This window comes from Myotis nattereri (genome assembly GCF_964212035.1).
Source record: "Myotis nattereri genome assembly, chromosome: 12".
Classification (NCBI taxonomy): domain Eukaryota; kingdom Metazoa; phylum Chordata; class Mammalia; order Chiroptera; family Vespertilionidae; genus Myotis; species Myotis nattereri.
In genome coordinates this window covers 54,419,194-54,441,168 of record NC_138087.1, presented here as the reverse complement: position 1 = coordinate 54,441,168, position 21,975 = coordinate 54,419,194, and the positions used below count along the sequence as shown (strand labels likewise).

At 43.9% G+C, this 21,975-nt stretch overlaps 1 protein-coding gene across 2 annotated transcripts in view; it reads right to left on the bottom strand.

The window, feature by feature from the left end:
• Positions 1-13,218: 13,218 nt before the first annotated feature.
• The window catches only part of RECK (reversion inducing cysteine rich protein with kazal motifs), a 66,523-nt gene continuing 57,766 nt past the window's right edge, over positions 13,219-21,975 (bottom strand). For both annotated transcript variants that reach the window (XM_081103664.1, XM_081103665.1), the window contains 5 exons: positions 20,107-20,299; positions 18,381-18,591; positions 16,627-16,700; positions 15,690-15,845; positions 13,219-14,774 (listed from right to left, as the gene is read on the bottom strand). In XM_081103664.1, coding sequence (XP_080959790.1) covers positions 14,565-14,774; positions 15,690-15,845; positions 16,627-16,700; positions 18,381-18,591; positions 20,107-20,299 — 844 coding nt within the window. In that variant the 3' untranslated portion in view covers positions 13,219-14,564. The remainder of the gene's footprint in view (positions 14,775-15,689; positions 15,846-16,626; positions 16,701-18,380; positions 18,592-20,106; positions 20,300-21,975) is intronic.

The window sequence follows — 21,975 nt, the reverse complement described above, 5'->3', positions numbered from 1 at the left end:
GTGGTATGCAGTCAGGGTTGTAATTCTCTCTCTCTTGTTTGGCATATGAATATCCAGTTGCTCCAGTACCATTTCTTGAAAAGATAATTCTCTCGCAGTTGGCCAGATATATGTGGCTCTCTATTCCATTCCATTGATCTATGTGTTTTTACACTAATACACACTAAGTTACTGCAGCTTTATGTACGTCTTGAAATCAGGTAGTGTAAATTCTCATTTTTTTCTTTTCAAAGTTGTTTTATCCATTTTAGGTCCTTTGCATTTTCATACAAATTTTAGAATAGGCTTGTAAATTACTGCAAAACAAACAAACAAACCAAAGGCCTGCTGGGGTTTTAATTGGTAATGCCTTGAATAGATACATACACTTGGGAAAAACTGACCTCTTCATAATATTGAACTTGCTGACCCATCTGTGTGGTGTATCTATTTATTCATATCTTCTTTGATCTCCCTCAATTATGCTTTCGGGGATGTTGCTCTCTATGTAGTTCTCTATTCTTGCAATGTCTTTTTTAGATTTAGAAATCAGGGCGATGCTAACCTTAGAAAAGAAGTTGAAGAGGGTTCTCTCTTCTGTTTTCTGGAAGAGTTTGTAAAGAATTAGTATTATTTCTTGTATGAACATTTGCTAAATCATCAATGAAGCCATCTAGGTATGAAGGTGTTTTTCTTTTTCATTTTGTTTTTTGGGGGGATGGGAGGTTTTAAATAATAAATTTAGCTTTATGAATAGATACAGAACCATTTAAGTGATCTATCTCTTTGAGTGAGCTTTGGTAACTTGTACCTTAAAAGGAATTCGTCCATTTCATTCATCATGGGATTTATAGGCATAAAGGAGTTGATAGTGTGTTATCCTCTTACTGTCTGTATGCAGTGTGGCGGTGCCCCTTATCTTGTCTGATATTGGTAATTTGTGTCTTCTAAAGGTTTATCAATATAGCCCGTCCTCATGTATTAGATTCTGTATTTATGAATTGCCTACCTGCTAGGATTTATTTGTAACCCTGACATCAGTACTCTCAGTGCTGTGACAGTCATCTGAGGACTGTGCAGGGCGCGGGGAATTTGAGTTGCCCAACACACAGTTCCCAGGTGATGTCGGAAAGGAGACGCTTGTCCTGTGTCGGCTCCCATACTGTCAACAAGCGGCCTCTTCCCAGTGTATTTAGTGCCATGCTTCTTGCATTTTTGTGTTGGTGACTTTGCTGTTTGAAATGCCCACAAGTGCGGTGTTGAGGTGCGGTGTAGTGTTCCTACGTGCAGGAAGCCTGTGGTGTGCCTGATGGAGAAAATGTGTGTGAGATAAGCTTCATTTGGGCATGAGTCATCCTGCTGCTGGCCGTGAGTCCACTGCTCATGAATCAACAATATAAATGAGGCAAAATCAAAACAGATGTGCAGAGATGAAGGACAATTAGAATACTTAGTTATGAACGTGGGGCACAAGTCCAAGTCCTGTCTCTGCTGTCCAACAACTGATTCTGATCCAGGAGCTTGAAATGAAGACAGTAATACCTATCTTAGAGGATTTTATTTTTTATTTTTTATTTTTTTTTTTAGATTCAGATCACACGTAACACATTGCAGACGGATCACGAGAATTCTGTTTTCTGTTCTAAGGCTTGTGGCCAATCATACTTTAAAAAGATATTAGTTTGTAAGAACATGCAATAAATAACTTCAAAATGCAATGGGTATTTAATTTTAAAGCGTGCCTTTAGCATTTATGTAAAATGTTTTTTGTACTTGTTCAATGGAAACTTATCTGGCCACTGGGTAAAACTAACAATAAAACTACTGGTCCGCAGTGTGTCAAAAGCACCCTTTAAATGCCGCATATGTTTGTCTGTGCCGTATTTCACGGTCACAATTTTTATAGGCATAGTTTGTACTTTAAACCAGCTATCACCACCCTTTCAGCCTCACAGACCGCCTGTGGTCCACGGACCACCAGCGGGCGACTGCTGCCTTAAGCCATCCTTTGGGGAAGAATTCATAATGATGTCAGAGCGTGGACTCTGCGAAGGGCTGAGTCATGGAGTGTAGAACATTCTGGGGACCATGGAGGACGGAAACAAAACCCCCCCTTTGAACAGGGAGGGACGGGAAACATTTGCTGTGAGGCTGCTCGGCATGCGGAGGACTCTCTGAGTACAGAAGACCTTGTACCTAACTGCACCCCAAAGGGGGGCCGACATTCCCGTGTTCTCTTTCTGGCGTGAAGGCATGCAACCCAGGCTCAGCCAAACAGAAGCTCTGTCCAAGAACCTGGATCTGGAGGGGCTGGCCCAGAGGTGTGGAGGGGAGCTGACAAAGATTCTAGAATGCTTCAGTATTTATCCCCAAGAGATGAAAGTAGATGTGGCCAAGTTCCCTTCAATGAGCAAGTTTAAGTTTTCTCCCATCAGCAGAATTTTGCCTTGATCTAGACCAGTGGTTCTCAACCTCCCCAATGCCGCGCCCCTTTAATACAGTTCCTCATGTTGTGGTGACCCCCAACCATAAAATTATTTTCGTTGCTACTTCATAACTGTAATGTTGCTACTGTTATGAATCGTCATGTAAATATCTGATATGCAGGATGTATTTTCATTGTTACAAATTGAACATAATTAAAGCATAGTGATTAATCACAAAAACAATATGTAATTATATATTCAATATGTGTTTTCCAATGGTCTTAGGTGACCCCTGTGAAAGGGTCATTCAACCCACCCCCAAAGGGGTCGCGACCCACAGGTTGAGAACCGCTGATCTATACAGAGAAACCCCAGTCTGGCCATTGTGGCTCTTGATCTACAGAGGTTTTTGGAATAAAAATTAATTGTAATAGCTGGATGAGTGGAAGGCCATGGAAACTAGAAAAGCAGAGGAAAGAAAAACCTTGGCAGAAAATATCCTTATTTTACTAAGTTATGCTCTCTTTCTTTTTTAAAAAAATACATTTTTATTTATATATATTTTTGTTGATTTCAGAGAGGAAGGGAGAGGGAAATAGAAACATCAATGATAAGAGAGAATCACTGATTGGCTGCCTCCTGCACGCCCCCCACTGGGGATTGAGTCTGCAACCTGGGCATGTGCCCTTGACCAAAATCAAACCCGGGACCCTTCAGTCCGCAGGCTGACGCTCTCTATCCACTGAGCCAAACCAGCTAGGGCTATGCTCTCTTTCTTATTGCTGTTGGAAAATATATGGAATGGGATGAAGCCAAAGCTGTACTGAGAGGCAAATACACTGCATAATAAATATAAACATAAGCTTTGAGTTACATCTGGGTTCAAACTATCCCTGCTCTGCTACTTACCAGCCATGTGACCTCAGAGAAATTCTTTTTTTTAAATATATTTTATTGATTTTTTACAGAGAGGAAGGGAGAGAGATAGAGAGTTAGAAACATCGATGAGAGAGAAACATCGATCAGCTGCCTCCCGCACATCTCCTACTGGGGATGTGCCCGCAACCCAGGTACATGCCCTTGACCGGAATCGAACCTGGGACCTTTCAGTCCGCAGGCCGACGCTCTATCCACTGAGCCAAACCGGTTTCGGCCTCAGAGAAATTCTTTAACCTCCCAAGCCTTAGTTGCATCAACTGTGAACAGTGTTAATAGTATTATTTGTCTCTATAGAGAAGTTGTGAGAATTGCATGAGGTAATTCATTTAAAGCACTTGGTAGTGTGCTTCTCTGAAAGTAATTCTTGGACAGTTTTCAGTAAGTGGTCCAGGAACCTTCTTGGCCATTTGTCACATGACAGTTCTCCCAGTGGGGACTGTCTGTAGAAGAGCGTGATACACAAGGCTCAGGCTGTTGTGGTCCCATGAGATCATCGATGTAAGATACAGCTGAACATGGCGTATTTGGTAGATTTCACATTTTGCTGATAAGGCGTCGAGTTTTCCTGTGAGCATATAGACCAAGTCCATCTGTCAGAGTCCAAATGAGAAAGAAAAGCTGTAATTAGATGACATCACTGTCCATCTTGGATAAGTAAGAGGGAAGCAGGAAGCTGGAAGGGAGAGGACTTGTCACCAGGTCACGTCCATGGAACTGAACTGTTGATGAGTCTCTTCTTGTCCCTCCTTCGTAAGAGAGGGGCTTCTCTGACTCTCTGCCCCGAGCTTAGGAACCAGGAAGGAGAGAAGCTTCACTAGCAAAGGGCTGAGAAAAATGTGTAGATAGTGACTTATTATTACTTAATACTTCCTTGATGTGAAAGTAAAACACTTTAATGAAAATTCCTTCTAGGTGGTATCTGTATTGCTATGGATGGAATGTTTGTGTTCCCCTAAAATTCTTATGTTGAAACAATCCCCAGTGTGATGGTATTTGGATGAGGGGCCTTTGGGAGGTGGTTAGGTCATGAGGTTAGAGCCCTCATGAATGGGATTAGTGTTCTTATAAAAGAACCCCCCCCCCCCAAAAAAAAAAGAAACCCCAGTCTGGCCATTATGGCTCAGTGATTGGGCATCAATGCATGACTCAGGAGGTCACAGTTCAATCCCTGGTCAGGGCACATGCCTGGGTCGAGGGCTCAATCCCCAATGGGGGACGTGCAGAAGGCAGCCAATCAATGATTCTCTCTCATTATTGATGCTTCTATCTCTCTCTTCCTCTCCCTTCCTCTCTCTGAAATCAATAATAATAATTTTAAAAACCCTCTTTTTTTTTTTAAGAAAGAAACCCCAGAGAACTCCCTCTCCTTTTCTACCACGTGGGGATACCACCAGAAGTGAGCAGTCTGTAAGCCAGAGAGGGCTCTCACAGAACCCGACCATGCTGGCATCCCGATCCGGACTCTAGAACTGTGAGAAACAATTTTCTGCTGTTTATAAGCCACCCAGCCTATGATATTTTGTTATAGCAACCGGAGCTAAGACATGTATCTTAGAATTCTGAACCTTACATATACTGACTTATAATAAAAATAATCTATTACCTAATTTGGAGCCTGGAGGGAGCAGACTCTCTCCTGATCTTTGATTTAAAAAAATAAAATGAGCCCTAACCAGTTTGGCCTGTGGACTAAAGGGTCCCGGGTTCGATTCTGGTCAAGGGCACATGCCCGGGTTGCAGGCTCGATCCCCAGTAGCGGGTGTGCAGGAGGCAGCCGATCAATTATTATTTCTCATCATTGATGTTTATATCTCTCTTTCCCTCTGCCTTCCTCTCTGAGATCAATAAAAATATATTTTAAAAAAATAAATAAATTTGGGAGGGGTCTCCTAAAATGGCCTGAAACATGATTGATATCGTCAGTATATCTTTTTTTTTATATCGTCAGTATATCTTAAATGTTATTATACTACTTATTTTGCCGAAACCGGTTTGGCTCAGTGGATAGAGCGTCGGCCTGCGGACTGAAGGGTCCCAGGTTCGATTCCGGTCAAGGGCATGTGCCTGGGTTGCGGGCATATCCCCAGTGGGAGATGTGCAGGAGGCAGCTGATCGATGTTTCTCTCTCATCGATGTTTCTAGCTCTCTATCTCTCTCCCTTCCTCTCTGTAAAAAATCAATAAAATATATTAAAAAAAAATGTTATTATACTACTTATTTAAAAGGAGAAAAATAAACTAAGTATTGAACTAAAGGAACTAGACAAATTACAAAACATAATTAAAGAATCATAAACAAATACTGCATTCTAGTTAATGAATAAATTCTAAAATGTTTAGAGGTGAAATGTATGATGTTTGCGACTTACTTTGAAATGCATAAAAAATGGATTCAAGTTACTTTGAAACACAAATAAAATAAGGTACATGGATAGGAGAGATGGATAAAAGTGAAAAAAGCAAACACAGCAAAATGTTCATTAAGAATCTAGAGGGTGAGTGTATGGATTTTCACTTTAAAATTGTTTGTAGATGTCCTAACCCATTGGATCAGTGGTTTGAGTATTGGCCTGCGGACTGAAGGGTTGAGGGTTCGATTCTAGTAAAGAGCACATACCTCAGTTGCAGGCTTGATCCGCCCCCCCTCTCCCTCCGCCCCCCCCTCTCCCTCCGCCCCCCCTCTCCCTCCGCCCCCCCTCTCCCTCCGCCCCCCCCTCTCCCTCCGCCCCCCGCCCCCGGTCGGGGCTGTGGTGGAGGCAACCAATTGATGTTTCTCTCTCACATTAATGTTTCTCTCTCTGTCTCTCCCCCATCCTTCCACTCTCTCTAAAAATCAATGGGAAAAAAAATATCCTCAGGTGAGGATTAGCAACAACAACAAATAAAAATAAAATAAAATTGTCTGTAGGTTTGAAATTTTCATAACAAAGTCTTTAAAATTAATTGAGTAAGTTAATATAGATAAAAGCAGAAAAGAATACATTAGAAAACAGAAAAGAACAGAATTGAAAAATATAGCCAAGGGCTGGAAGACATATTAAATAGACAGGTCTTTACAAAATCAAATAGATAAAAATGTCTATCTAAAAGGAAAGAAAAATCAAATGTATCACATTAGTAATAAAAAAGGGGATGCAATCTCTTCTTAGAAGTGTTCAGGAAAATATGGACAATTCTCCACTAGTAGATTTTCTGAACTGGACAGTTTTCTAGGAAAATACAAATTACCAAGGTTTATTTAAGGTGAGAAAAATATCTAAATGAACTGATATAGCCTTAAAAAAAAAAAAAGGGGGGAGATCAGCTGCGGGGGAAAGAAAGGAACGAGCATTTCAGGATCAGGACAACCACACGAAATTGACAAGATCAGAGCTGAAGGAGAATGGACAGTGAAGTACAGAGAGATGGAAGGATCTTGGATTTGATTGATGATGCTTGGCGAGAAGATAAGCTGCCCTACGAGGATGTGGCAATACCACTGAATGAGCTTCCTGAACCTGAGCAGGACAACGGTGGCACCACAGAATCTGTTAAAGAACAAGAGATGAAGTGGACCGACTTGGCCTTACAGTACCTGCACGAGAACGTCCCCCCCCCCCCCCCTCGTAGGAAACTGACATCTGGCTCCCTTCTCATGGACAAAATTTTTTTTTTTTTAATACAGAGATACAGAATGCTTAAAAAAAAAAAAAAAGGAAAATATCACTGCTTATCTAAATACTAGTGGCCTGGTGTATGAAATTTGTGCACATTAAAAGGGAATTAATTAGCCCTAGCTGGTTTGGCTCACTGGATAGAGTGTTGCCCTGGGGACTAAAGGGTCCTGGGTTCGATTCCGGTCAAGGGCATGTACCTTAGTTGCAGGCACATCCCCAGTGGGGGGTGTGCAGGAGGCAGCTGATCGATGCTTCTCTCTCATCGATGTTTCTAACTTTCTATCCCTCTCCCTTCCTCTCTGTAAAAAATCAATAAAATATATTTTTTTTAAAAAGGGAATTAATTAGAGGAAATATTTTAATATTGCTCTTTGTCCTTTATAATAGAAGTGTCAGAGATGAAAGAAAATTAGTAAAATGTATATGAATAAAATATATAAATTTTTTAATAAATAATTGCATGATATAACAACAAAGACATGATATAAAAACAACATGTTGTAAAAACAACACTGATACAAACAATGAGTGATAAATTGATTAAACTTATTCTAATATCTCCCTGTACACCACGTTAAGAGTAAAAATTCTTTCAGAGTGCTTGAGTAATTTCCCTTGTACGAAGTATTGACAACTTTAACGTCACATGCTCTTTGAACTTGAGAGAAAGCAACTCATAACTGGCCATGTGCAAAAACAGGTTCAGGTAGGAATATTCCTACTCTGTCTGGAGTTTGTCCTTGTGATTTATTTATTAATAGTCATCGCAAATGCTGGCATCACGGGAAACTGCCTTCAAATTATTTAAATGGGAGCCCAGTGTCAGATGGGGACAAATCAGTTCTTAGAATCAGAATAACCTCTCCTTCTGCAGATCCTGCTAATACTTCAGATTCGATAACGTTAGGTCACAATCTTTTGATAATAAATCCAGTACCATTACAAAGACCCCATTTACTATTAAGATTTCCCAGTAGCATGATGATTACACCCACTTTCAATTTTAATTTATGACATGGCATTCCCAAAGGAGTAATACTATTAAGAATCAATGGAATCATCACTCAAATACGTGTGAAAATCTCCGAGTATATCCAAAATTTCTTCACTTAATTTTTGAACATGCTCATTTTTTTGGACAAAGAATTGCACATTTAGATATATTTTTAATATTATCTATAGATATACTATTTCCAAAGGTAGCTTCAGTAATAGATCTGTTACAAATCATTTCATGAGGGATTTCAATAATATCCATTCCTAAATGAAAATTGCTATCCAGTTTGCCATCTCCAAGTTTTTTTTTTGTTTGTTTTTGTTTTTTTAAATATATTTTATTGATTTTTTACAGAGAGGAAGGGAGAGAGATAGAGAGTTAGAAACATCGATGAGAGAGAAACATCGATCAGCCGCCTCCTGCACATCCCCCACTGGGGATGTGCCTGCAACCCAGGTACATGCCCTTGACCGGAATCGAACCTGGGACCCTTCAGTCCATAGGCCGACGCTCTATCCACTGAGCCAAACCGGTTTTGGCGCCATCTCCAAGTTTTACTAACCGTTTTTCTATTAGCAGAATCCTCTGATCTCATATTTGTTTTAAGAGACAACTCTCTGAAACATCCCCAACCATTGCAGTACTTTAAACTCGTTTGTACTATGGCCGATTGTATAGCATGTGGCACAATACTGAGACACTGTCGAAAATCCCCTCCAAGAAGGAGAACTTTCCCACCAAATGCAACATTCAAATTCATAATTTCTCTTAGTAATCTGCCTCTGGGCGCTCCAGGCGCTCTGAGGGCGGGGTCCTCCCTCAGGCCTCGCCCTTCCCAGAAACAGCTCGGGGAGGGCGCCTCAGGGCCGGTGGGACTGATGGAGGCGGGGTGCGGGGGGGGGGGTGGCATGGAGGGGGTGCCTGTGCTTCTGATCACTTGCACACTATGTTTTATACTACAGCATGTGGCAGCGGCTGTGAAGGTCGCCCCGGCAACCCAGCACTGACTGCAGGACTGACTTCTGGTTGGCTGAGCCTCCAGTCGTTACGAAGTTACGGACCCAGGGTTTTTATATATTAGGATAGCTGGACCCAGCTGGGTTTGCAAGCAAGTTCTATCAAACTTTTGAGAGACAGATGATTCTGATACCATTTTCATGTTCTAAAGCAGTAATTTTCCACCAGTGTGCCATGAATATTTTTTCCTTTTCACTTTTTGCCATGAATATTTTTTAAAATATATTTTATTGATTTTCTACATAGAGGAAGGGAGAGAGATAGAGAGTTAGAAACATCGATGAGAGAGAAACATCGATCAGCTGCCTCCTGCACACTCCCCACTGGGGATGTGCCCGCAACCAAGGTACATGCCCTTGACTGGAATCGAACCTGGGACCCTTGAGTCTGCAGGCCGATGCTCTATCCACTGAGCCAAACCGGTTAGGGCTGCCATGAATATTTTTAAAACATGCAATACCTGACTAGTCAGGGGCACTGACCTCTTTTTCCTCAGATTGTCAAATTAAAAAATGACAACAGCTAACAGAACAATAACTGTCTGGTTTGAATGAATCAAAATTATACCTTTTTTTGTTGTTGTTGGATTGGCAAAAAACACATTTTTGGTGTGCTGCAGAATTTTAGTAATTAGTTTATGTGTGCCAGGAGATGGAAAAGGTTGACTATCACTGTTCTAAAGCATAGATAACCTCCCCTGTTCAATTCATGAAGCTAGAATTATCCTGATTCCAGAACCTGAAAAATATAGCAAGTACAAAAAACCATAGTGAATGTAAACACCAAATCCTAGATAAAATACCAACAAGTTGAATCTAACAGCGTACATCATGACCAAATAAAGTTTATTTTAAGGGTGTAGGGATGGCTTAATATTAAGAAATATATCCAGAACTTATAATAAGACAAAGAAAAAATATAAGGTAAACGCATGCTGAAAATATCTTTGATACAATTCAATATCCATAACTGAGTTGAACAACTTTTTTACTTTCCCTTAGCAGAATAAAAAGAAGCATCCTGAAACAAACAGTAAAACACATCAGACTGCTTAACAGTAAAACAATGGGACATGCCCATTCAAATCAAGAGCATAACAAAGTTTCTTGCTGTCGCCACTATTATTCAACATTGTTTTAGCCAATACCAGGACAGCAAAAAAGAGAGAAGAAGAGTAAATATTGGGAAAGGAAGAGCATAGTTTTCATTGTGACTCCTCCCTGGAAAAACCTAAGAAAATCTATTAAATTAATATTAAAAATTTTTAATGATAGCCAGACCCAAGAATATTAAAAAAACATCAATAGCTTTTCCCACACAGCATCAATAACCAGTTAGAATGTATCACTGGGGAAATACTGACAATAGCAACAACAACAACCCATTTTAAAAGCAACCAAGTACTGATTCATTTCTCTAGACCAGTGGTTCTCAACCTTCCTAATGCCGCGACCCTTTAATACAGTTCCTCATGTTGTGGTGACCCCCAACCATAAAATTATTTTCGTTGCTACTTCATAACTGCAATGTTGCTACTGTTATGAATCGTAATGTAAATATCTGATATGCAGGATGTATTTTCATTGTTACAAATTGAACATAATTAAAGCATAGTGATTAATCACAAAAACAATATGTAATTATATATGTGTTTTCCAATGGTCTTAGGCGACCCCTGTGAAAGGGTCGTTCGACCCCCAAAGGGGTCGCGACCCACAGGTTGAGAACCGCTGCTGTAGACACATAGCCAAATGGATTCTATTCTAAGCATGATATCCCGTCCTCACCAGTGACAGCCTGAGCTGCTTTAGGAAGAAAAGGAACACTCACCATGATGAGGGGCGCTGTCCTGGCTGACGGGGAAGGTGGTCTGGACTCACACGTGGGCCAGAGGCTGGTCCGCCACTTCAGAGCCAGCAAAGCCTGAACAGAAGAGGTTCCTGCCACAGCCTCAGCGGGCAGCCTGGAGCTCTGCTCTGGGCTGGCGCACTGGCCACGTCTGTGTGACTCAAGAACGGAGGGGGGGGCGGGGGGGGGCTCCTTTTCTGGGTTTGGAGGGTGAGGATTCTCAGGGAGCTGGGGAGAGACTCTGGAAATGTGGGCCCGAAGAAGGCCTGGGAGAGAAGATGGAGAGGCACTAAGGAGGCTGAATGGGGTCCAGAAGGAAGGAGCGTTCAGTGGAGCGCCTCCAAAAGTTTAAAGCAAGAGGCCTTCCCCACCTTGGGCCGTGCGCGGGGATGACTGGCACATACCGCCACCTCTCCTGGTCCTCTTGGCACTGCCCTGGCCTGCTGTGCTGGCTGCTTTTTGCTCCACTTCCTTCCCTAAACTGACTCTCCACCCTGCTCTCTGCCCAGAAGGCTGGCCTGCAAGGTCACGGCAACGGGTTCCCCTTTCCTCTGGTTTCCGACTGGGTTCCGCAGGGGGACGAGGCCGAGGGAGGGAGGGAGGACGTGCCCGCTCCACGCAGCGCCTCCCCTCACCTTTGGGCTAGGGGAGCTCATCCCGGCACACTCCGTGCTTTCTTGCACCTGCTCACACCCGTGTCATTCGTCTCACTAGTAAGCCTCCCTCGAATGATCCTAATTTGGGTGGCCCCCCTATTTTCCTGCCAGACCCTGACCAAAATGAACACTTGCCTGACTGCTCGGTAAAGCGACTGTCCAGCAGAGTTCGGAGGGAGAGTGGTCTGGGGATAACAGGTGAGGCTGAGCTTCGCCTGATTACCTGGTGAGAGTCTGGCCAAGATGGGGCTTCCACCTGTGAATCACTAGGCAGGCACGTGCCAACCAGCAGAAGCCATCCCAAACATGAAGCCATGTTCCCTCACTTCCCTCACAGGGCACGAGGTAAGTCCCGCTCCCACGTGGACAGCGGAGGGGCCCTGTCCCCATCAATGCAGCGATTAATGCACAGGGGCGGCTCTCGTAGGATTCTGCACCCACTGGTAGAGTCAGGTGCACTGCAGGTGACTTTATTCTTTGCTTTTATTTCTAGGTACTTTGGGGAATGCACATGTTATTTTTATAATGAGAAAACAATACTAGCAGTTTTGGAAAAAATGAGAGAAGGTGGAGGCGTGGCAAGGGTGTTAACAAACTTCCCGTGTGGTGTGAAGGGCCCCTGCCTTACCCTTACCCTCACCAGCCTGCCTCCTGAGAACTCAGCTCCACCTCAGACGTGGCATTTGTTCTCTGTGCACCATTTTGCTCTGGGCCAGTGAGAGGACGAGGTGAAAAGCACCGTGGAAACGAAAGTGCTGGAGAGCTGATCCGTGACTTTTATGATTCCTGCTGCTCTTTGGTCCTGCCCGATAGTCAGACCCACCCCGCCAGCCTGCCTTGTCGGTCTGCCGAGCCTACTCCCCTCAGCTGACCGTGTCCACCTGTGCGTGGGGCGCTCCGCAGGGCGGCTCCGTCCCCGAGCAGCACTCGCCCTGCCTAGCGGCCGGCGCCAGGGAAAGTCCAGACCTGGCTGCAGTGCTGGCTCTGCCCTACTCCCTGCGGGAACTGGACCAGTACTTCTGCTCTCTGGGCCTGTTTCCCTCGAGGGACAAAGTGGAGCCTAGCCCTTCAGCTTCGGGATTGTTGGGCTGGGAAAGGAATTTCCCTCTGCTTCCCTTCCCCTTCCCTCAACCTCTTCAGCAGCTGCGAGAGGGGGAAGGCTCGGGGCACAGCCTCCGGTCCCTTTGAGAAATACTCTGAGTGGCCAGATTATTATGACCACCCCATCAGTACAGTGAAGTGAATCAGTTATGCAAATAATAATAATAAAACCTTGAGAGTATTTGCTTAGGAAGTTTTCAATATTCAGTATTTTTGGAAGTGTCAATGAAGTCCTGCTGGGGTGGTCATAATAATCTGGCCACTCAGGGTAGAGCGCCCCCTGTGGGCGTGTGGGAGGGTGACCTCCAGGAGCCTGTGGCTGAAGGAAAATCATTAATTAAATCAAACGAAGGAACATGTTTTCTATGGATTTTGTGTCAAGGTCATTAGTGTTGCTGGCAGGTGTGACTTTCTTCCCACAGTGGAGCTGAAACAGACCCCAGCTTCCCCTGAGGGAGGGGCCCAGGCCCCGGGGAGGCCAGCACCCAGCCTGGCCCCGTAACATGTCCTCCGTAGAGTCCAGAGCAAGCGACACAGCTCACCCCAGAGCGAGAAAGGGCTTTATTTTAAATGTCCACGTTGCCCGGAAGTGCACACATAACCATATAAAGATCATTTTTATTAAAATATAAAAGTTTTCCAATATATTGCATTGAAGACATTTATATAAAAAAGCAATTGCAACAAACATGCTACATTGGCATTGAGATATTCTGAAAGCTTAAGTGCCCGCGTTTAAACAACATTTTGGTATAATAAGCATATCCTTATATATTTCAGAGGGTACATATAATACTGAAAAAATACTTCATGTAAAATCTAAGTTTATGTGCATACAAAAAAGTATTACACTGAATAGCTTATTTCAAACTGTGAAACATTCAAAGTATTCAATTTCTTAGACAACATGCAAACATTTTAACATTTAGATTGACATTTTAAATATATAAACCATAATTCTATAATTTTATATCAGAAAAGAAAGTCAGACCGAACACATATCTACACTGTGCATGCCACAAACGCAAATGTGTCTTCAAAACGGAAAGTACTGGGTTAGTACACATGATTGTCACTTTACAAATATGGCTATTCACCTTCTTCATAATAAAATAGGAAAATCATGTATTATTTACATGAGCTACTAATTATTTCATTTTTTGGCAATTATTTAAGTAGCAGCAATTGGTTTAAAGATTGATGTTTAAAAACTCTTTACCTCGATGAATACTGAGAATGGAATGTACATCTGGTTAACATAAAGATGCACAATGCAAGATGCTTTGATGCGATAGATCTCCTCCCTTTCACCAAAGTCACAGACACATGCTTGTAACCACTGAGACTGCGATTCCATTTGGTTAGCTTGCTTTCGCTTGCCACAATGGATGGGTTCCTAAATTAAATGCTGTAAGTTAAGGCTGCCGGATGATCTAATGATAGTTCCAAAGATGCTTCATCTCCATCCTCTCCTTTGATGCAGGGGCTCTTCACTGTGCCCCCAGCTTCTACACAGAGTAGGTGATTGTCTGTAAACAAACACACAAACACTAGGGGCCCTTAACACTTACAGGAACTCTAAAATGAAGTTCCTGTGATACAAAGCCCACAGTCGAGTGAGTTATCTTTCTAAAAAGTGACAATGTCATTCATCAGTGACATTGAACATATTTTAGGGAGGGGCCACCTAATGAGCAACCTGTAAATTGGAAGGCAGTGATCCACCAGAAGAAACATCCTCTTTTCATTAGTATTTGGAGGAAAATTTTTGAACATTTATAAAAACAAAACCAAACCCCTACTAATATTGGCAGATTAAAAAAAAATACTGTGTGGTGAACAGAGGTGATGAATGCTTTGACCTGGCCACTCTCCAACTTGGAACCTGCAGGCAGGAAAGTAGACTGAGGAACATTCTGCATGTCTCACGGGCAGCCAGTGATGTCCTAGACCATGTGCAAGGCGAAGCCCAGCGTGAGGAGGAAGAGGCCAGAGGGGAAGGGCGCTCCGGCCCGGACCCCGGCTGACGGCACGGTGCTGGAGACCTGCACCTGAGAAATGATGAGGGCAGAGAGCGGGACGTGGGATGCCAGGGTAGGGCTGTCGGCGTTGATAAGGGATTCGATCTTCTCCGCTTCTCTATTGCAGGCCTCAATCTGGGAGAGGAAAATCATATTCTCTTAATATAAAACCACAGAACCCATGAAAAGGTCAAGTCAAATTCCACATCTACTCCAACACAGGGAATGTGCTTTCACTTTGTCTTTTTCTTAGCCAAAGTAACATTTAATTATGGTCTTAATTCACCACATAAATAATAACAGCATCAATGGAAATCAAATCAGAAATGAAAGGATCCACAACGCCGATGTCCCTTCTTTTTCCACAATCCTGTCACTGCTTATCCACACTCAGACATTAGCTTTCATGGTTAAACAGTCACAGGGAACGGACTTTCATGCCTGTTCACACATCTAATTGCTGAAGGAGCAATTAGAGGCAAGTAATTAGGCTGAACGAACTTCCTAATGATGGCAGTTTAGAGGCCGCTTGTATTCCCCCCTTCACTTGGGCCCTCACTATTTTGATGGTGAAACTTGGGGGTCTATGTGAGTGAGGTTCACCTCGATATTGTGGGGAAGAAAAACTGGGGCCCACGAGACCAGCTCCTCCTTCCCGGTGGGAGCACAGACTCAGGAGACAGGAGTCTGTTCTGCTTTGTCACTGTGCCACCTGCCACTCCCTTGCCTCCCTGGGCCCAGCTGCCTTGTCTGTAGGATGAGCAGATCATTCCATCTGCCCACACTGAGAGTGACAGCATCTCAAGCTCTCCCCTTCCCGACTCAGCATTCTGCTGTCAAATGTGTACCTGGCCCGTCACCTCGCAAAGTGCTTGAGGGTGCAGCTCTGTCCCTCAGACACCGCCCAGCTTCTCCCTCCTGCCCCGCCGAAATGCCTCCTTTCCTCTCCTCGCCACCTGATCCTCCCCATGCTGGTCTGTGCCCACCCCCTGCCAAGTCCACCGAACTTGAAGTTGACAACATGCCGCACAACTGTATGCTGAACCCCACCTGCAGAGCTTTGGGATAATGATCGACAGGAATGATCAGGATCACTATTTCGGATTCAATGCTGAAGTATCCAAATACGTCACACTGTGGGACGGACACGTGCATGCGGATTTTCTGAAGTATGTCCAGAACCGTTATTGGCTTTTTGTTCGTTACCTAGAAAGAGAAAATAAATTTCTATTATCAGAAAAAAAGAACTCCTCATTACTGCCTAAGCCAAGGGGCTGTTTTGGCCAAGGAACCCGTTAGTGCAGGGCCCTGCAGCTGGATTTGAAGTTGATGCCGATGAGGTTTTGCCTGACTTGGAGCTCTGTAGCTAAAATAAGCACTCGCACCAGAAGCTCTGTTTCAAAGTGACTGTTCTGAGGACAAGGGGGAGATGGGGGTAACTTTCGAGGCAGTGACAGGTACTGGCTGCTACATGTCTGGGAGCCCTGTTTCCACCTGCTTTGTGTACCTGTACTTCAATGATTCATTCGTTAACAGTGGGCAGTAAAAGCGATGGTACAGAAAAAGAAAAGAGGCAAAGCTCTCACGGGATGGTGGCTGGCTCTGGAAGCAGCCCACAGGGGAATGGGACCGTGAGAGGGCAGGCAAGGCCGAGACCATCTGGCAGCTACCAGTCTCTGGCCGCCTGGTTTTGCCTCTAGCCCTAACCTGCTTCCTGTGCCAGGAGGGGACCTTTCCCAGAAAGGCTCGGGCTGTGCTGCCCGGAGCAAGGTCACCACCCAGCCAGGGTGTAGGAAGGAAGCCCAGGATCGGGAGCCAGACAGCTGGAGTTCAAACCCTCCTTTCACCGCTTACGAGCTGAATGGCCTCGGGCAAGCTGCTTCTCTGCAATTCAGTCTCTTCATCTATAACTGGGACAACACACTCTACTCTGAAGGGTTACAGTGGTTTACCAATAGGTTTCCGCCCAGCATATAGAGCAACTTACCTTGGCAATTGTATCCAGTTTTTCTTTGTCAAATAAAACTCTTAACATCCCAGCACATAATGGGCAACAAGCACCTGTGCAACAGAAACCATATCATCTATGGTCAGAATTAGAACCACGGACACAAAACAGTTGGTGACAGGACCAACCCTTCGCTTTGTGCTAGGAGAGTTGCAGCTGGCCTCCCTGATGACTGCACTTTAGGTCCCCTTACCAACCTGGGGTCTTACAATCTATTCCAGGGGTGGGCAAACTTTTTGACTCGAGGGCCACAATGGGTTCTTAAACTGGACCGGAGGGCCGGAACAAAAGCATGGATGGAGTGTTTGTGTGAACTAATATGAATTCAAAGTAAACATCATTACATCAAAGGGTACGGTCTTTTTTTTTTTTTTTTAGTTTTATTCATTTCCAACGGGCCGGATCCGGCCTGCGGGCTGTAGTTTGCCCACGGCTGGTCTATACATTTACCCAAATCCTTCCTCCATCCTCGCTCCACCCTTTACCACTTCTCAGGGTGAGGTGCTGTGGTGCGAGGCAGCACAGAGACAAAAGCCTCGCCCTGCCTCGCCTCAGCCTCACTGTGACCCTGGGCAAGTGCTCTCCTGGGCTTTGGATTTCACCTGAAAACAAAGGAGCAGGTACTTCAGGGATTCCATGGGTGTCTAACTCTAATATAACTTTAAAAATTATTTTAAAGTGTTAAAGAAACCCCAACAGAATATCAGAACAAGGTCTCCAGGAGGAAGGAGACTTTGGTTTACTCACTGAGCCCCCAGTGCCTAGAAGAGTATGTGGCACATAGTGGAAGCTCAAAAAACAAATGATGAATTCATGGGTGGAGCAATGGACTTGCTGGCCTTCGCACTAATCTGTTCTGACTTGGGATAAAGTCTCTTCTGCCCGCTCTGTTTAACTGAAGAGTAAGAGACTGTAAGGGAAGTTGTTTAAGAAAACTGTTATCGCTTATAATAGTCTTTTTACAAGACTTCCTCCATTATACGCAACTAAAACAACTAAATTGGATCCTAAGGCCAATTTAAGACAACTGTCTTTTTTTTTTTTTTTAATATATTTTATTGATTTTTTTACAGAGAGGAAGGGAGAGGGATAGAGAGTTATAAACATCAATGAGCGAGAAACAACGATCAGCTGCCTCCTGCACACTCCCCACTGGGGACATGCCCGCAGCCAAGGTACATGCCCTTGAGTGGAATTGAACCTGGGACCCTTGAGTCCGTAGGCCAATGCTCTATCCACTGAGCCAAACCAGTTACGGCAGACAACAACTGTCTTTTGTTTTTCTCCTCGACCATGTGGGTTAGGCCTTCTCTCAATTTCAAATGTTTGTGTTCATCAAAACTACTTCAATTATTCATTCGTTAATTACTAATTCTTTGTTCATTAACTTTATGGTAATATATATTTTAAAAGTAAACATTATGCATTTGAACAAATAATCATAATTTTAGTCATTAAATATTGCTTTATCTGTTTATATATAGGTGTTTGGTATGAGATTTTGCTTGAAAAAAGTTGGCCATATTGTTTTAAAACCACTGGACCAGATGATGTCTAAGGTAATCCATAGCTTTTTAAGGTCAACCTAGAGTTATGCACCTAAGCAGTATCAGGTAGAGTTAAGATTTTTTTTGAAATTTTTAAATAAGCTCGTAACGCTCTCCTGAGGGATTCACTGACTGGAGGCAGATAATCAAGGCTTCCCAATCCCGCCCCTGCCCCACCCCACATACCGGGTGGGACGATGGGTTTGCACTCAGCTGCCGAGAGTGAAGGACACTTCACAGCAGCACACTCCGTGACAGAACTGTGCTCTGAGAGGACCCCGACGGCCTGGCAGGGCCCATAGTAATCGACTGCCACGCGGTCCGAGTAGGCTGCGCACACGCTACTGTAGGTCTCCCCATTGTGCCCACAGACGGGCTCCGTGGCTCTGCAGAAGGGCTGAGGGCAAATAATCACACTTAACCTGGAAACCTGTATGGTGCACGTTTCCTAACCGAGGCTCCACAGTAGGTCTCCCTACTTTCAGGAAGGAGAAAAGATGCAGATATAAGTTCTGGGGACCCTCTTAATTAAGCTCCTGAGGTGGGCTCCACATGGTGGAGGGGGACAAGTGGGCTGTCCCAAAATGAACTGAAGAGATGACTGTTCTCAGCCGTTCTGGGACTTGGTACTCACTCGTGTGAACCGATAGGAGATAAAACTCCCACTCCCTCAGACTTCTATCATTCCAGAAGTGCCCGTTTGAAGAAAACAAAATCAATTCTTCATGCAAATATGGAGGCTTTATCATTTCACACTTGGGTACGGGATAAGGAGAAGGAAGAGTGGAGAGATCCGTGGGGCAGAGAGACTCTATCTAGATCAGCGGTTCTCAACCTGTGGGTCTCAACCCCTTTGGGGGGTCAAACAATACTTTCACAGGGGTTGCCTAAGACCATCGGAAAACACATATATAATTACATATGGTTTTTGTGATTAATTACTATGCTTTAATTATGTCCAATTTGTAACAATGAAAATACATCCTGCATATCAGATATTTACATTACGATTCATAACAGTAGCAACATTGCAGTTATGAAGTAGCAACGAAAATAATTTTATGTTTGGGGGTCACCACAACATGAGGAGCTGTATTAAAGGGTCGCGGCATTGGGAAGGTTGAGAACCACTGCTCAGATCCATTAGCAGGTAAGGACTCTGTGAGAGAAAAATTGCCAGGAAGAGGGCACAAGAGAAGAGAAGACTGGGAATTCAATGTAGCAGGTATCAGAGCACAAGCTCCCTGGGGAGGGAAACTGAGGAAGGGATTTTCCTGACAATGAAGACCAGGAAATGAGAAGCAATCATGCCAGGTGTTAGCTGGCTGTGGGCAGAGGATTCCCGGGGAGAGGGGCCAGCACACAGATCAGTGGTGTGTGGGAAGCCTCAGTGGGGTTGTCCTTGAGATTATTCTTAAAACATGAAAACATGAATACAGATTCCACAACCTTTCAAGACACAAAGATAAACTGATATAAAAAGACACTGTCTTAGAGAAACTTCTGAATAATTTCAGTGATGTGATAGGGACTTCATTGGAAGAGTGTTTGGAAAAGAACTCTTTCCTTGGTTGTTTTAATGCCCATTCTTCCTGATTTGTTTTCCAGTGAGGGCCCACAGAACTACGGAAAGTGGAAATGGTGCCGACTCATGCTGAGGGGGGAAACTTTAACTTCTTTTCCTATAAGAAGCCACTCTCTTTTCTTGCTGGTACACTAGATGGGCAAAGGCACACACGCTAGCAAGGAAGTCCTCCGGAGTTGGGAGGAAAAGGCCGTCTGGGGATGGTTCCTTTTAGCAGAGGGCCGAGTTCTCTGGATGGAACAGGGTTCATAGAAGACCTTCGAGTGGTCTTCATCTGTAAAAGCAATTTTATCTCTGTGACTTGGGCTTGTCAGCTCACAACTGTACCTGGCACGGGCCTTTGTACAAGAGGCTCTTCCCTCGCTGGTACAAAGTGCAGAGATTGCTGTGCTCCATGTGGTTCGTGTCACAAACAGGATCTCGGACCTGGTCGCAGGTGAGCTGCCGTGGCAAACACTCGAACTGGCTACACCCAAATTTGTCAAAAGTCGTCAGGCAGACTTGTGGTTTGGGTATGCACCTGAAAACACAAAGGTGCACCAGGAGCCAGGAAGGACGATGGGGAGGGGGCGGCAAAGCACTGACAAGGACAGGAGGTCGAGAGCGGGAGAGAAACTGAAAACACTTCCTATCCCCAAGAGCTTACGGAGAGCAGGAGCGTCGAGCACACAGAGTAGGCTATCGGGTAGAAGAGCACAAAATGCTAATGGGAACCAGTCATCCTGACGAGGAGCCTGGAGAAAGCACGGGTGGCCTGGTCCCTGGCTGGAACCTGGAGGTTAAGGAGGCTGCACTGGCCTGAAGGCTGAGGAAGCAGCATATGCAAAGGTGTGATGCTCAAGACTCTGTGGTGCTGGGAAGGGCAGGTGATCCTGCGGGCAGGAGCAAAGAATGCACAGGCAGGAGTGGCACGACATGAGGCCATCAAGTGGGGCTGACGCTGGAAGCCCTGGAGTCAATAATAAATGAAACATTTTCAGGGACTTCGTTTTTAGCTTGGCTAATATCAGTCTATCTTAAGAGGAGGCTTCACAACATGTGCTGAAAAATTCAGGTTTCTGTGCTGACGAGGCTGGGGACCTGATGCTGGCTGGCTGCGAGTCCCTGAGAGAACCTCACTCCGTGAAGCCAGGTTTTCCTAGGAACATCTGGACCTGGCTTCATCCTCAACTCCTGAACTAAGAGGGACTAGGGACGATGACTCTTTTCTTCTTTAGACCTTTCTGCTTCCCTCATTTCTATAAAGAGTATTTATAACTTTCTACAGGAAGATAATATGTTCAGCTTTCACTGGGTCTTTGAAGTAACAGATATACAAATATTAGTCTGTAAAACAAAAGAAGATAGTAGCCAGCATTATTTAATTCAAAGGAAATTACTTCCATCCTCTTAGGGATAAGCCTCCTGCACTGAAACCACCACCACCACCATCAGTACTGCTATGTACGGTTGTCTTTTCTTGTGGGATCGAAAATTAGATTGTGTGCAGTTATGGAAATTTAAGATATTTGAAGGGAAATAATGGAAAAGAATATTTAGAACTTAATCACTTACTAACATGGAAGGAATGAGAACCAAGACCATCAGGAGAAACTTGGTAATTTTACGAAGAAAAACTTTTCAATTTGAATATCTATAATAATAAAAGCGTAATATGCTAATTAGACCGGACAGCCGAACGACCTTCTGGACGACCTTCTGGACAAAGCCGGGGCTGCAAGGGCTGAGCCCCTTGCATGAATTTTGTGCATTGGGCCTCTAGTATAGAAATAAGAGGACCAATAGGAAAAGTTGAGAACTGGGGGGTAAATTAAACATGGGTTACTGTCTTGCTTACTGTTGTGACCTACCATTTAGGAATATGCCTGGTACATACTTTATGAAGGAATACTTTTTATTTTTTTAAACAATTATTTTTGAACAGATAATACAAGCCCATGGTGAAACTGAAAAAATGTGAAATGGTATATAGTGAAAAATAAGTCTCTCTCCTATTTTTGTGTCCCAGTCACTGAGTTCCCTTCACCAGCAGCAAACACTATTACTAAATTTCCATGGAGGACATACCAATCCTCCTTCTAACCCGCTCTTGTATGGGAGTGCCTATTTCTCTATACTGTGTTATCAAACGTGTTTTTTTTTTTTTCATAGTGGAAATCTTTTTTTTTCTTTTCATTTTTTTAATGGTTTAAAGTA